At 25.5% G+C, this 13,429-nt stretch overlaps 3 protein-coding genes and 1 pseudogene across 3 annotated transcripts; 1 reads left to right on the top strand and 3 right to left on the bottom strand.

Moving 5' to 3' along the window:
• The first annotated feature begins 374 nt into the window (after positions 1-374).
• On the top strand, positions 375-3,496 carry LOC117231526 (glucose-induced degradation protein 4 homolog). The gene is made up of 4 exons (XM_033490052.1): positions 375-636; positions 1,183-1,350; positions 1,416-1,648; positions 1,868-3,496. Exons 1-4 carry the CDS (start codon positions 490-492, stop codon positions 1,929-1,931), a joined length of 612 nt encoding a protein of 203 aa, XP_033345943.1. The 5' UTR covers positions 375-489; the 3' UTR covers positions 1,932-3,496.
• Positions 3,497-4,322: 826 nt separating this feature from the next.
• LOC117231522 lies at positions 4,323-5,559 on the bottom strand (annotated as a pseudogene).
• Positions 5,560-7,936: 2,377 nt separating this feature from the next.
• On the bottom strand, positions 7,937-9,954 carry LOC117231288 (ras-related protein Rab-40C). Its single transcript, XM_033489605.1, has 4 exons — positions 9,418-9,954; positions 8,722-8,915; positions 8,427-8,649; positions 7,937-8,357 (listed from the first exon to the last, which is right to left on the bottom strand). The coding sequence occupies exons 1-4, from the start codon at positions 9,575-9,577 to the stop codon at positions 8,050-8,052; spliced, it is 885 nt and encodes a 294-aa protein (XP_033345496.1). The 5' UTR covers positions 9,578-9,954; the 3' UTR covers positions 7,937-8,049.
• A 754-nt stretch (positions 9,955-10,708) lies between these two features.
• On the bottom strand, positions 10,709-13,226 carry LOC117231212 (developmentally-regulated GTP-binding protein 2). Its single transcript, XM_033489415.1, has 5 exons — positions 13,047-13,226; positions 12,267-12,574; positions 11,740-12,170; positions 11,369-11,570; positions 10,709-11,047 (listed from the first exon to the last, which is right to left on the bottom strand). The coding sequence occupies exons 1-5, from the start codon at positions 13,108-13,110 to the stop codon at positions 10,961-10,963; spliced, it is 1,092 nt and encodes a 363-aa protein (XP_033345306.1). The 5' UTR covers positions 13,111-13,226; the 3' UTR covers positions 10,709-10,960.
• Positions 13,227-13,429: the final 203 nt, after the last annotated feature.

Raw genomic sequence — 13,429 nt, 5'->3', positions numbered from 1 at the left:
TATATTTATTGGAAATACAAATTCTGGTACGTATATTTTATAAGGTAGTAGCATACTGATATTAATGTAATCAATGGTATAAGTATAAGATTTAAATGAATAAAAGAAATCTAATATTTAAATTGTTGATAAGTAACATGTAAGTATCTATACATCCGGCAAAATAGAACTAAATTTTGTTGGACATGATACGTGCAAGTTGACGAAACAAGTGAAAATATTAGTTTTTGTTTTGTTAGTGAACGGTTATCTTTGATATTTATTAAAAATAATTAAAATTCCATACTCATATGGAAAAGTAAGATCTTTTTAAGGGACGTCGAATTGAACGTTCGCGTAAAAATTACGGCCGGGGGTGTGTCTGGGTTCGAGGCTTTGCATAAATACATCTACGTCCTGAAAATTACCGGCAGTCATTGCGAGAGTTTTGTGATGAAGGAATTGTCGCCCAAGGAGGGCAAATTTTAAGAACGTTCACTTGAGCCGAGAATGCCGGTGAAAGTTGACGTAGTACCACCACCGCCCGCAAACTCAAAGCAGCCGGGTGTCACAAAATCTTTACTCTACAACGGTTCACGATTTCAAGGTTCTCAAAAGTCTAAAGGCAACAGTTACGACGTAGAAGTAGTTTTGCAGGTTAGTTCTCCCCCTTTCTGGAAATTGCGCCACAAATATCTCAAATTTCTATTACACCTTTGACATCTGTCTACTGCGTAATGATTGATTATACGTCTTTTATCCTTTAAATATTTTACAATCTTAGATTAGTTAACTATGTTGTTTACATATCCAAATAGTTCTGAATTTAAAATGATCTATTACGAGAATTTAAAAAAATTTTCCTTATACTTCTTAGCTTATTTATAAATATCTTGGCAATATAGAATCCGTAATTTTGTTTGACAGGTAATGTTATTTTATTAGAATAAATTTATGAAAATGAAAATATATAATAAAACGGTAATTTGTAGATAGTACTTTAGTAATAGATATTGATTGAACTCAAAATTTTAGTTGTAATGTTTACAAAGAATGAGTATATGTATAAATATATATATAGAAGTTATATATTTTAAAATGTATGTAATGTATCTTTTGTAGCATATTTCTTTTATTTTACAAATAAAATACAACACACATACATGTACAAACTATTATTTTATAAGGATTTTTCTATTACAGCACGTAGATGAAGAGAACAGCTATTTATGTGGCTATTTAAAAATTAAGGGTCTTACGGAAGAATTTCCTACTTTAACTACATTCTTTGATGGTGAAATTATATCAAAGAAATATCCATTTTTAACTCGTAAATGGGATGCAGATGAAGATGTTGATAGAAAACATTGGGTTTGTATTTTATTGCATATTTTTTTTATTTTAACAGAAGTCTAATCCATTTTTTTCAATTATAGAGTAAATTTGAATCTTTTCGCCAGTATGCCAAAACATTTAATTCAGACACATTTGATTACGAGGCTTTGAAAGGAACTGATTTTGTTTTTATGAGGTGGAAGGAACATTTTTTAGTTCCTGATCATACTATAAAAGATATCAACGGTGCCTCATTTGCAGGATTTTACTATATTTGCTTTCAAAAATCTGCTGCTACTATTGAAGGCTTTTATTATCATCGTAGTTCAGAGTGGTAATATTATTTGATATATTTATATAATGTAACAAAATATATTCTCTTCCGCCCGCCCCTCTTTCCCTCTATCCTAAACTTTACTTACTACAAACCTTTACAATTATAAGTAATATTTTAGTTTAATTCTATACATTTTCCATTAAGAAATTAATATTTGTATGTGATAGAAAATTATGTTAAAAAAATTGTTCTTCTTTCATACTTGTATTATTTTAGGTATCAATCTTTAAATTTGAAACACGTCCCAGAACATAGCATACAAATCTACGAGTTCAGGTGAAATCAATGACTTTCGCACATTTATCTCTCGAAATTCATATTTTGCCTCTCTTAGCTTACAGATCTCATAAAAATCAATCTTTGAAGTAGTTTCAATCGATTTGAATAACCAACAACTTTTAAATTGTTTATGTTAAAAGTAAAGTACTTGAAAGAATATATATAAACTACTTCAATAAGGTATTTCTTAGGTTCTTTTTTAAATAGTAGTACATAATATATATGGTGCATATTATATATTTACTTTATATAAATATTAGAGAGATTTCGTAAAAGAAAGGTCATAATTGAAAAAGTGACAAGGATTGCAGTCATTGATACGCTTGATTATAAATTAGTTATTATTAATATTCATTGTAAGATGTTTTATCGAAATAAATTAATTGATGTTTTTTGTCAATTAAAATGTTGTTAATTATTTGGTATTTTTATCTATTATAAGATTGTAATATCATTTATTAGCATTATATATAATCAAATTTACCCTATAGTATGAATAGGGTTTTGTTTTTTTGTTTAAGTTCAATGAATAATACACGCATATTATAAAAAATCTCTAGTAAATTATATATTTGAAAACATGAAATAAAAAATCTTGTGGCAATGTATTAAAAGCTTATACTTATATTTGAGTTACTTATATGATGTAATGACTGCATAGATTTGTAGAAATTTAAGGTTTACTTATATTATTACTCATTCATATATTTATGAGATCTGTTTGCCTCAACTGAAATAACGGTGGTGACTGAATGGATTGAAGTGAATGTAGTAAAAAAAATCAAACTGGAACATGAAAGTAATTTTAATATTATCTTAAGATGTCAAAATTTCATGCTGATATTATTCTCTTGTATCAGCATGATACAGATTAAATAAATGGTAAACTCAGATTAATCACTCCACTTAAGGAGAATTTTATTAGGAAGGATTTTCTTACTCTACCCATATGAGTCAGTTGATTTACTCATTAATTCTGTTTTGTATGTTCAATACAGCTAATAAATTCTCAGTCACAGAAACATACCAAATAAAGAAAGTCTTTCCTCATAAGATTCCCCTGTAGTGGTACAATTTTAATGAGCCAAGTGAACAAGAAACCTTTTATGGATATTCATAATATTAATGGAAGAAGAAATTTGATACAAGTTGGCTGTTCATAGAAATCGTGATGTAATGTTAATGAAATATTGAATCTGTTATAGACATAGGACATTATAATGGTTCATTGCATTGATTAGGCTAATTTAAACTGATGTATTTATTCAGTAAGTTACTAAAAACTAAATACTATTAATTTTGAATCTCTTTTTACGAATGTAAAATTTATTCTTTTAACGATTACTAAAAAAATTTTAATGTTACCAAAATAGTAAAACTTGTCTACTACCTAGAATCTAGATTTATTCGTTACTTAGAATGTAGGATAGAGACATATTTACTCCAAGATAAAATATCTAAAAATTATGTGTAATTTGTATTAAAATATCTTTATTGTATTCATTTATACATTTCTGCTGCTGTTAATTTCAATATAACTAAATATAACTAAAAATTAATCATTCATTTGGTAGAAATTTGTAACAATAATTGTTTGTAACTTCTATAAGTATCTCTTATTAACATTTATTTATAAATTGCTAATTTAAAAAAAATGTTGTTTGAAGTATCAACTTGCAAAATTTGGAAAATGTAATATATAAAGTCATATACCTTATTTGGCAAATTATTGTAATATTTTTATGTAATATATATGTAAAATCAAAAACATTTTTGTACAATATATTTTCTTCCAAATTAGCATATTAGCAAATAAGACAAAACGATATTAGCAGTTAATGGCGTACTATGACGAATATTTAAAAAATAGAATTTTAAATACCCATGTACATGTTTAATAAAATGATATTTACATAATATTAACAGCATTTGTTGCAAAAAGTAGAGTTTAACGCTTTTTCTGAATTCATGTATATTGTAATTACTTTAATATTAAAACAAATGATAAAGTATTAATTCATTATTACAAAATTAAGCATAAAAGTGTATAGATCCTTGTTGTATTGTAAATTGCTTATTAAATATAATATATCTATTAAAACTATTATATGATATTTTTAATATAGAAACAAAACTGTAAGTTATAAGAAGTATATAAAGTTGATACAAATCACTTTAATGTTTAAATTTTCCAATGGTTTAATTAAAAGTTAATAAAGCTTTCAAAATTAGAAATAGTGAATCGCTTAGTGATTATTTATCATTTAGGAAAATTTTAACATTAAAATGAAATGTACTAATAATGTAAAAGATAATAAATGAATTCCTCTAGTAAATTATGGAAATTATCTTTTTGGGTGTATATGTTACTGTTTAGTTTAAATTCTTGATATCCACAAAAATTAACAAAAATTTAATGGTTAATTGGAAATAAGTACAATATAACAAAATTGCATTAACAGATTCCTGTATGTGTTTCAAGTGGTAATTGATCATTGATTTTATCAACTACTGTGGATGATTTTTCTTTTTTTTTCTTTTTGGATAATGTTCTTTTAGACTTAATTAGGCGTTTAGGTTTTGCAACTGTTCGATTTCTTTGATTAAGAGTTACACTTCTTAATTTTCTGTGTGTACCATGTGTAGCTTGCTAAAATATGCAATTGAATATATAGGTATATTATTATAACAATAGTAAAATATAATACAGGTGAAATATATTACCATAATACTAGAACAATATTGACAAAGGCAAACTGCATCAGTTGATGTAGATGTAGCTTTATGTAATACAGCTTCAAACCCCAAAAATTTTGTATCAAAGTTAATTTTAGCTTTTACCACATCAGTAAATGAATTCTGGACTGTTAATATGTTATCAATATAATCTTGAACTTTTTCTTCCCCATTTAAAAGTGGAGAAAGTTGTGTTGGTCCTCTATTACTGATATCCAATACTTTGCAACTTTTTTTTTTATTAAAACATTGATTTTGTACATCACATGTTTCTTTGACATTTGAAACAGATACTTCATCTTGTAAAAGATCTAATAATAGATTATTATAATAGCTTAAATTTTGATAACATATTGTTATTAGCATTTATTAATAAACATATAAATACTTATATTTAATTTACTTACCAATAAAATTTTTTAAATATTCTGAAAAGATTTTATTACAAGAAAGTAAATGTTGGAAAGCTTCATCAAGATTTTTCTCTGTAAAATATGTTCTTGCTAATAGAGATCGTTCAGATGAAGTTACTCCAGTGCCATTAGAATTAAAAATTTTCCATTGTTTGCGAGAAATCTCTGCTTGCCATTCTAAAGCACAATCTTCCAGTCTTCTATTGATTGACTTTAATAATTCATTTACTTCTGATAACTGTTGAGGAACACAGAGATTCCTTTTACTGGGAAGGGAAGCATTGTCTTCAACCATAGATATATCATCAATTGTTGTCATTTCTCTCTAATTTTTCTTTTAATTATACAAATATATTCCTTAAATAAACATAGATTAAATCTGTCTGCAAAGCTTATATAAGAAGAACTGGAAAATATAAAAATAGATGCTTGAAATAAATTTAGATTGCATTAGTCTTTTATCAAACAATTGAACATTTTTTAATGATATACTCTGTGTAAGGATAGTCAAATGCATCATAACAATAAATCAATTTTATTTCATTCATATAAATTTATTGAATAGAAATTGATATTAATATGTATTCAAAATTTGATTTTATAATGACTACCCAGAGAATATCTATGAATAAATTATTACGTATAATACAATTTTTAACTTATTTTTTTAGTAGAAAACAATTTATTATTTATTATCAACTAAAATTGTAAGTATTTTTTATAGTTATATGTTAAACTAAAATTAAAACACTATCTAATATATTACTTACATTTAAATATAGCATATCCAATTTTCAAGTATCTAAATTTTATAAAATAGATCATTTTTATGTTATATTGTACATACGTGGAAAAAATATAATAAAATATAATGTCATCTAATTCTAAAGTATATAAAATTTAGGGTTCTAATTATAATTTGTTGTTTAAATCGTCGTATTTTTGTTGTATAATTGTATTCGATTATTATAATACAAAATTCTTTGTGATTAGAGACAAAATTAGCACAATATTACATTTGATGTGATTTTAAAATATTTGTTTATATATAAGATAGTTAAATGTCAAATTATGTTATATTCTTATCAATTTTGTGACCATCACAAGTGCATTAATATTTTTTTTAGAAGTAATTACTTCTACTACGTTCATTAATAGGTTGAAAGAAATTTGTATTTTGCATTTATAATGCATTTTATAATATTACAAAACATAATACTAAAATGGAAATGTGTTTAAATATGTGATATATATCACATTATATTTTATAACAAAATTATTTATTAGATATAAACATAAACAAGCTTCTTATAATATTTAACAAATAAGAAACTAACTTTTTTACTTGATTTCAATTATTCAGATGGCCCCTTTCTTTCTCCACAATTTCAATATTTATGAAAACTTTTAAAGTGATATATATATACAGCAATGATGAAATCAATGATCTCTTTTACATTATATTGTATCTCTTTTTGTTAAAATATATGTATTAACAATTAAAAAGATGACATAAATTAGCAAGAAAAAGATAAATTGGTAAAAGGTTAATAAGTAATGTCATATTTCATTTTAAAATAACACAAATATTACTCTGTAAGTATCATATAATATACATACGTTAAATATATTCCTTTGGACAAGCAAGAGCCCTTCCCCTTCGTTTATGTTTATATATGTATATATCATATCATATCATATCATATATATTAATTAATAATGGCTGCTTTTATATACACATATAATTTAATTTGAATTTTACACAGTATAAATACATCTTATATGTTTTCTTGATATCATGTAATCTTTAAAAAAACTATCGTATAAATCGTTATCACAGTTTGATAAATTTCATACGATAGATGTCTATGGTTTAATAATAACAATTATTTTTCATGGAATTTTTAAAGTAATTGTTAAGAGCAAAAAGTTAAGAAAAGAATTTGCTAGATTAGAATTGCTGTTATTGTATTACTGATATTAAAAAATCATAGTAATCTACTATAGTGAAATTTATCAAAATATGAGTATAGTATGAATGAGTTCTTTTATATTTACACAATACACAACATAATTTTTATAAACTTACACTGTACAAATAAAATAATATATAATTATATTAAAATATTTAAATAAGGTGTAATATTTGCATTATTATAAAGAATGTTATTCAATTTTGCATAATTAATTTTTAGAAAAGAGTAATAGAAAGAAAAAATTAGATGTGTAATATAAATTTAGAATTGATTTTGTATATAAATACATATTAAAATATTTCAAAAGTGACAAAGTAAAACAAATTTTCTCGTATTATTACTGAACAAGAATACTAGTAACATGGAAACTAATAATATTTTAAAAAATTTGTTAAATTATTATACATTTTTGGATTTGTCCTTATGTATTATTATCCAATTAGCTGCTCTAAACTATTCAACTTACATTATTTCTAGTCTACACCACAACCTTTGTAGACTTAGTGAACTTGTACTTTTCGCTTCATCTTTTCCTGCTTTAATATAGATTCGTTTTAAAAAACATTGTCCATCAAAATTTAAGAAAAGACAGTAAGAACTTTTTGATTTGTTATATATCTTTACACTTTTAATAAAATTCATAATTTTTTCATTAATGATAATGAAATTTTTGAATCATTAACAAAAGTTGTTAAACTATTATTTCAAATATTTTAAAACTACTAAAGAAATATGACAAAAAAATTATAATATTACATAACTATAAAATTAAATATAGAAGCGCTATAATTATTTATATTTTGTAATTATAAATAAATCATTTTTTTTATTTTTTTAAATTTTACTGCTAATATTTCATGCTATAATTACTATTAAAAAAAAAGATTTCAATGTTTTATTATTTTTGATGGCACATGTTAACAAAACTCTTTACATCAAGACAGGAAGGAAGAATTAATATTATATATTTACAATTATAATCATAAAATTATTCTCAAGATATTGTGCAAGAATTACGACCGACACAACTGGTACGAGAATCTGTTATACTACCAGGTGAACTACCTGGAGTTGATAGTCCATTATGACCTACACCAACAAAACGTAATTTTCGGTGATGAGAACCTAGACTTTTACTAGAGCTCAATGATCTATTTCCATTATAACGTAATTGAGATGTAGTTGTCATTGCGTAAGATTTCAAATGAGATTTAATGGATTTAGGCAATGGAAGCTGATCAATACCATAAACTGTTGTTCTTGCAACTATTGCACGACATGCAAGTTCTTGAAGACTGAGAACTAAAAATCAGATTGGTATTCGTAACAGATTTAAAAAAAATTATTATAGCAAAAATTGAAATGCATTACCTTTATTAGATCTCCATAATCTTTCCATTCCATTACGATGTAAAGCCATTCGAGAAAGTTCAGAAAAACTTTCACGAATATTAAAATCACAAAGAGGTGAAACTTCAAAAAATGCCATATGATTTTTAGCTGCATATGCTTCAGCATCACGTTCTCCCACTTGTCTTTTAAAAGCTAAGTGAAGGCGATTACCAACAAGTACTTTTGGTACTCCAGGAGCATGCTACAATTAAATTTAACTATATAATAATTGCTTAATAATATAAAATTGATATTTAAGATCATTTTTATATACCTCTTCAACTTCCTTTAACCATCTATCAATGCCATCAAAAGACCATTTATTGGTAATGTCATAGACTAAAAATATACCTTGAGCCCCACGAGAATAAGATCTGATTATTGTACAAAATCTACCTTGACCTGATGTGTCCCATAATTGTAATTTTACTCTTTTTCCATCCAGTAAGATAGTAGTAGTTTTATATGCTAAAAAGTAGGTTCAAAGTATTTAAGATTCAAATTGTTCAAGAGAGAAAATAGAAAATTCAAATTGTTAGGAATAAAACAAGTGTTACAGGATGACACAATTAAAATGAATAAACAGAATATAATGTAATATAATATACTTATTCAGCTTTTGTATGATTCTCTAAAATCTTATTTTAAAATTGCTCGCATGAATCTTTAAATTGATATTTTCATGTTCAATTACAAGTCATAAGATTTAAACTAGTTTTATCAAATAGGTAACAAATTAATGTTTATTACAAATATCAACAAATCAGAAATAATTAACGTGAAATTTCTCTGGTATGCTCCTTATTATCTTATTTGCAATTAAACAAATATTATTATATTTTATGACATTGATTATGTAGTTCTAATGAAATAAAGTTAAATTAAACACGATGCAAGTGCATTATTTTAAATTAGAGGGAAAGGGAAAAGAGGTAGCTAAAAGATACTGATAAGGAAAATCGTAGAATACCACTGCCGCTGCAAAACGGAGATTCGGCAGCACCATCTTCGAGTCCACTCAAGATTTCTTGTTTTCCAACGTCACTGTCACCAACCAGCAGAAATTTGAGAAGATAATCGTATTGTTTTTCTTGACGAGACTTTGTTGTGCTGGCCTCACCTGCAGCCATACTATCCCTGTATTGTAAACCCTGAGCATACTGCAGGCAAACCTCTATGCACTGATCGCCCCTTTAACGTTTTTTGTATTTGGAATCCGTAGACGGATAAACTTCTTTTAAAGATTCGTTTTTACAAATCAAACCATGTTGCACTCAACACGAAGTTACTTTCACGTATCGACAACGTTTCCCTACGATGATTTTTCACCGACGGCTGTTATAGTTTCAAGCAAAATCATAACAAAACAAGAATGAAATCCATTTTCTACTGTATTGTCTACCCTATGTTTAATTGCTTAGTTGAGGTGTCTACTGTCAAGTTTATCGAAGGCCGAAGGTCAAGTATGTTCGTCGAGTGACCAACTATTAAGGCAAGTGTGTAGTAAATGATTCTTGTCCAGGTAAAATAAGGTGGATTTTCATGTAAAGCGATTATTACTCGATTGTAGCTATCGTAGTTAAGTTTGTAATTCCCCAACATTTTTGTAATAAGAATCATATTGTAATATTTAATGTAACTAATAAATATTTTACAACCAAGAGATTAAGATTTTTTAGTATTATTTGGGATACAAAATTTTGTACATTTATAAATTAAGTTGTAAGATATCAATTTTGAGGTTACAAGTTACAAAAGGTAGACTAACTAAATGGGATCACCTAAATACGCACCGTACCTGAATATCTCTCTCCAAGTTCAAATTTACTGTTCTGCTTCTTATTTACATCAGATATTTGTCGTATTTATTGTTAAATGAAAAATCTTCTCAGTACAAAGTTACAGTATTTCAAAGGATATTTAGGTGATCCCATTTAGCTAGGCCATTCTGTATATTATATATCTTGCTATCAATCAAATAAGAAATAAATACTGTAATGGTTATTTAATAATGTTTTATTTATTTCTTAGGCACAATCAAATACTTTCGTGATTAATTTATGTATTTATTTATTTTTTTTATGTAGGACACGTTCTTCACATATATGTAAAAAATAATATAATTTAAATATATATGTTACGTAAATATAAATAAATATACAAAACAATATTTATTTTTCGCAATATATTTTTAATAAACAAATGGTATGTATATATGATTATTATACAACTATAAAAAATTAGCTTCTTTAGGATTATTTTTATATGAATGATATTTATTAAAAGTTGCATTTAAACAATTTTAGTTTTTAAACTAATAAGAAATATATAGTATAAATGTTTCATATTTATACTAAATAGAACAAACCCAGAAGTTGAAGTAAATTTTAAAAGAGAATCTCTTCCTTTTCGTTTCAGCAAATACGTATAAAATGTATAAACAAAATTATACAATGTTCTATTTTTGCTATTTAGATTTTCACAGATAATTTATGCACATAATCGTATAAATTTTATTTTTTAACTACTTGAATAACGTCTTCATCGTGCATAACATGTTGCACTCCTACTCGTTGTGGTGAATACTTGGTACTTGTACCCTAAAAAAAATATGTAAGATATTATCAATCCATCTAAAAAAATGTTCTTCTTTTTTAAGACATTTATTTGAGAATTTACTACTATCTATAATTCATTATCTTTATTACATTCTTTCACATATTTTTTAGAATTTTATTATAAAATATGTTTTATCAGTTTTATGAGAAGATTTATCACATGTCACACAAATGAGTATTGTACAAAGTATAGAAATAGATAGTTTATTGAGAAAATATTGAATCAAAATCTTCAACAAATAATTATAAGAACATAAACTATTAATATTGTGAAAACCTAATATATTAAAAGTGAAAACTTACCCAAACAAGAGCATATTTAAATTGTTGAGCAAGTGTACGATGAATTGCATGACATACATGTTCTACAGTAACCCCTTTTCTTAATATTAAACCATCTTCAAAATCAGGTGGTTGTCCAGGTTTTTTTGTATAAACTCTTATTAAAGATAAATATTCCCACAATGTTTCAAGAAGGAAATCTAGATTCAATTTCATATTACAACTGTAAAAAACATATGAAATGTGTTTATAACGTTGTAATATTTAACTTTAAGATACAAAAAAATTTTATAAGAATATTTTATATGAAATTAATAATATTTTTATATGAAAATTTGAAAATCAATTTTCTTAATATACATATTACATAAAAATCTATAGAAAAATTGTACCTAACTACTACACTATTAGGCTGCCTGGCAATTCTATCCACTTCTTCTATTGATATTTGATCTATTTTGTTATGTACATAAAGACATGGTAAATATACTCTGTTAGCATTAATCACATCGATTAACTCATCTGCACTGCAATCTTCACGAAATAGAACTTCTGCATTGAAAATTTTATATTCATGTAAAATCATTTGCACTAATTTCTCATCTACTTTTGTTAATGGACATGTGGAGTTGAATGCCAATCCACCTCCCTTTTTTATCTTAAAATATATGTTTGGCTTTTTTTTATTAAGTCGTATACCAACTGATTCCAATTCTTTTTCTAGGAGTTGTCTTTGTACATCTTGTTTAGTAGCATCTAGCATCATAAGAACTAAGTCCGCTGTTCTTGCAACAGCTATTACTTGTCTACCTCTCCCTTTACCCTTAATGAAATATTCACAAATGTAAGATTTTTATAAACTATTATTATATATTAGTATTATATATTAGTATTATATAAAGTTTAATCTTGTGATTACCTGTGCAGCACCTTCAATTATTCCAGGGAGATCAAGAAGTTGAATATTAGCTCCTTTATATTCAATAACACCAGGTATACAAGTTAAAGTAGTAAATTCATAAGATGCTGCTTCAGATTCTGTGTGTGTTAATGTACTTAACAAAGTAGATTTTCCTACAGAGGGAAAACCTATTAAAGCTACTCTTGCATCTCCTGATTTTAATACATCAAACCCTTCTCCTTTTTCAGATTTCTTTGGTGGTTCTAAAAGTTGTGATCTATACTTTGCAAGCTTTGCTTTTAATAAACCTAAATGATATTCAGTAGCTGAAAATAAATTTTGTAAATAAAGTTAACTATTATTCAACTTATAACTTTTATAGAAAATATATATATGATCTTTTTGCCACATATATTTATTGTGATAGCAATGATAATAATAAATTTATATTGTTTTCTGTAAAATATATATGGAAAAACTTAATAGAAATATAATAAATTATAAATAATGATCAATAATAAATACAAACATTTTTTAAAATAAATTTTATTAATAAATTAGCAGTGTATACAAAACAGCAAAGATTTAGTTAGTTTCAAGATGATTTATCAATATTGAAGTATTTTAACAATAATACTAATTTTAATAAAAGGACAAAACTATGTATATCGGAAATGACAAATGTTTGTATTATGTGTAATTCTTTGCGTATGTTACAAGAGTATGCATAAATGAATATATAGAAGCATTTCTACATAAGGTTAGAAAAAACAATTTAATCTTGAGATATGTACGAACCTTTATTCTTTTGCGTCCGAGCAATTTCTTTTTCAATCTCAGATATTTTTTCTAATATGCCCATTTTATATACCAACAAGCACACAATAAATTAACATTTACAAAAATGACACACACTTTTACATGTGGTGTCCGTGACAATATACTTATATATTTAAAGACATCTACCATAAACAATAAATTATAGTGAAGAACATTCATTGCTATTTGATTACGCCATCTATAATTCGTCCAATGCGATAAGGCAGTTAACGTAAACAAAATTTGATTATTGCGGTTGCAAATATTAGTTGCCAATTAGTATCACTTAAGTGTCACTAGACGGCACCAAATAGTTGCAACCGTAGTAATTAAATTTTGTTCATGTTTATTGCCTTGACTCG

Source organism: Bombus vosnesenskii, unplaced genomic scaffold (genome assembly GCF_011952255.1).
Source record: "Bombus vosnesenskii isolate JDL3184/JDL3185 unplaced genomic scaffold, Bvos_JDL3184-5_v1.1 scf7180000013272, whole genome shotgun sequence".
NCBI lineage: Eukaryota > Metazoa > Arthropoda > Insecta > Hymenoptera > Apidae > Bombus > Bombus vosnesenskii.
Note: the sequence above shows the minus strand (reverse complement) of the source record. Positions and strands in the feature narration are given on the sequence as shown.